This window comes from Gavialis gangeticus, unplaced genomic scaffold, assembly GCF_001723915.1.
Source record: "Gavialis gangeticus isolate Ggan-Ray unplaced genomic scaffold, GavGan_comp1, whole genome shotgun sequence".
In the NCBI taxonomy this organism is placed as follows: domain Eukaryota; kingdom Metazoa; phylum Chordata; order Crocodylia; family Gavialidae; genus Gavialis; species Gavialis gangeticus.
Window position 1 is genome coordinate 143476544 of NW_017728992.1, and position 3196 is coordinate 143479739.

Below are 3196 nucleotides of genomic sequence, written 5' to 3' on the forward strand. Positions count from 1 at the left end.
CCTTCCATCTGCTCTGTTGCTGCCGCTGCTGCCTCCAGGCAGCAGGGTAGTGGGGGTGGAGGGGGAGGCGGTCCACTGGCATCCTGAGCTGCACTGGCCTCACCTCCCCCATTCTGTCCCTTGCATCTCCATCATCATGGCGGCAGGCTGCCTCCTGTCAGAACGCTTCTTTGCACTCTGCTTGGCTGTTTGTCAGCCAACCAGAGCGCGAATAAAGCATTAAGGACAGACAGACAGACTTAGGCTTTTATAATATTAGAATTATCTGCAGATAACTCCCTCTGCTGTATTTACCCAAACTCAAAACCACCCTGACTTTAAGATGACCCCCAATTAATTAGATGTTAGAAATGGAAAATTTATGTGTGTTAATTTTTCCATATCTAGAATCTAATTTTTGAAGGGAGTGTGTGACTCCAGCACCAATCCAGGGCTCGGGCTCAGAGTTGGTGTCTGAGCTGCACCCCCACCCCATCACTTGCATGTACTCAAATCTAAGACTAGGGGCTCCCCATGCTGGGGGGACACCTTATCTTGGATTTGAGTAAATACGGTAAGTTTGAAAAATAATGGAAGGGTAAACAGCCTGATGTGAAAAAAAAATCTTGACCACCTGGAACTTTTACAGTGACAGACATAGATGCAACTGTGAGGCAAGAAAACTGTTACACAATGATGACCCAAAATTTCAGTAACTCTTTATATGACTGATTGTATTCAGAACAAGACCTCTGCCACCAATACTGTCCTCATTCCCACTTTATTTGTTTCCAGCAGCTAGGATACTGCAGTGACCCATAGCAACAAGAATACATTTACGGATACATGCATCAACAGCAGGGGAACAAATGCCATACTGGGTCAGATGACAGGTCCATCAAGTCAGGTATCTTGTTTCTCACAGGACAAAAAATTATTAGGTTTAGAATGAAACAGTCTTTAAAAAAGGCACACAATTGATGTACTATATTTAGATGTTTTGTTCTTGTCATTCTTATAGTAAATGTTATACAGCACTTACCCTACTCTCTTCTAGGCTGTCAAATGGACCTGGTGGATCATCCAAACAAAGGAACTCTCTCACTGCGAGGCTTTATTTAAAAAAAAAAAGTTAAAAGCATGCGTTACACAAATTGCCAATTGCTCAAATCATGAGCGAGACCTTATAAGGCGGGGGGGGGAGGGCAAAGTGTCGCGTTTCTTGATTACATAAAACAAAAACACACAAAGACATCTAAACACATCATTCACACAGACAAACACACTCTAAGCACATGTATAATTACCAGCTTGCTTGCTCAATGTTGGCACTGGGTGGCCAGCCCAGGTTCACTGAAGATGATGGGAATGGGGGCGAACACACGCATCTGTTTTCCAGCAAAGGTTGCAGAGTGTGAATTCCCCATCTCAGCACTGTTGGATTGCACTTCTATAGGGATTTCAAATCTTTGTCCAAAGTCGAGGCACGTGTATATCTAGATGTTGTTTCTCATCATTCTTTTCATTATCTTGGCTCGAGGTCGCTCCTGTCGTAAAAGTCAGTCTTCCAGCCTTGAAAGTTGTTCAGGCTAAACTGCAGGACATGCAGAATTCCTCCTCAACCCTGTCACCTAGCCTTTGTCCTCTGCACCTGGTCACAGACTGGTTCTTCAGCCATCCATCTAACAGTTCATTGTCTGGTATTTTGCATATTCAGCACCTTAGGAAACCTCCTTTTGTTTACACAGGCACAACAAATAGTCCATACACTCTTTATTCATTCAGTTATACTACTAACCTTAATATAAAGTTCATAGCTTGATTACACATACAAATGATTACCTATAATACACACACTAACCATATTACTATCAATATAATGCTGTTATTACTAAATCTAAACAAAACCTATTCAAATGCCAAGCTATCTAAGCTAACATGTTCTGGCCTTGTGTTACATATTGTTAAAACTTCATTCAAGCACACACTACACACGTATGCACATGTAAAAAAAGAACAATACCCAAAGACATTCATTCAATGTCAAATATACGGCTCCTAAAAGAGAGTAATGATTTTGTTATCAGTGAAAAGAACCCATTTTTTCCATTAACACCGATCGATTTTATATGCCATTCTTCAAATCCATTGGGTTTGCGTATTAACCTATAATGGCATTTAACACATGCCACAAGTCTTTTAATCTTTTACAGCCATATAAAAAATGTGAATTTTAAAAGCTTCTAATTTTAAATTAGAAGCTATTAGAATTTTCAGTCTTCAGATAAAGGGTCATTCTTGAGGGCAACTGACAACCTAATTTTGAGGCATTTTTAATCATACTGAAAAACAAAGTTCTGTGGGTTACTAAGTATTAAAAAATGAACTAAAGAGATTGTGGTAAAATTCTGTAAAGGCTAGAACCTGCAAATGGATCCCTTCAGGTGTGTCCCTACTTCAGTGCCATCTATGGAACTTTGCCTGGATCCAGAATGCTTCCAAATTAGGGCTCCATTTGCCCTAAGTTTTCAATTTATTAACACACGCAAAGTAGAAATGAAATACCAAGTATTGCGTCACACTGATGTAGTAAGAAGTCCTTTTTTAACTACATAGGGGGCAAAAAGAAGGTCCCGGGTAATGTGGGGCCCTTGCAGGACGTGTTGGGAAATTTGGTCGTCACACCAGACGACAAAGCTAACTTGTTTAACGATTTCTTTGCCTCTGTCTTCCTAAGTAGGGACCAGAACAGCCACCCCCTCAGGCCCCGGGGGAGGCACACCTGGGCCAAGGGTTAGCGAGGAATTAGTTAGGGAGCTTCTAGAGGGACTGGACGTATTCAAGTCAGCTGGTCCGGACGATCTCCACCCTAGAGTTCTAAAGGAATTGGCCGAGGTCATTGCAGGTCCCCTGGCACGGCTTTACGAGCACTCGTGGTGCTCTGGAGTGGTGCCAGAGGACTGGAAGAGGGCCAGCGTGGTTCCCATCTTCAAAAAAGGGAGGAAGGAGGACCTGGGAAACTATAGGCCAGTTAGTCTTACCTCGATCCTAGGCAAGCTGTTCAAGAAAATTATTCTGGCACACATCCAGGAGGGGCCAGCAGGGGACTGCATGCTTAGGGTCAATCAGCACGGGTTCATCAGTGGCAGGTCCTGTCAGACCAACCTGGTGGCTTTTTATGATCAGGTCACCAGATCATTAGATGCAGGGGTAGCAG

General features: G+C 42.8%; 1 protein-coding gene across 6 annotated transcripts in view; it reads right to left on the reverse strand.

Moving 5' to 3' along the window:
* SNX16 (sorting nexin 16) overlaps positions 1 to 3196 on the reverse strand; it is a 55681-nt gene that overhangs the window by 14386 nt on the left and 38099 nt on the right. For all 6 annotated transcript variants that reach the window (XM_019527853.1, XM_019527852.1, XM_019527850.1 and 3 more), the window contains one exon: positions 1022 to 1091. In XM_019527853.1, the coding sequence (XP_019383398.1) occupies positions 1022 to 1091 (70 nt within the window). The remainder of the gene's footprint in view (positions 1 to 1021; positions 1092 to 3196) is intronic.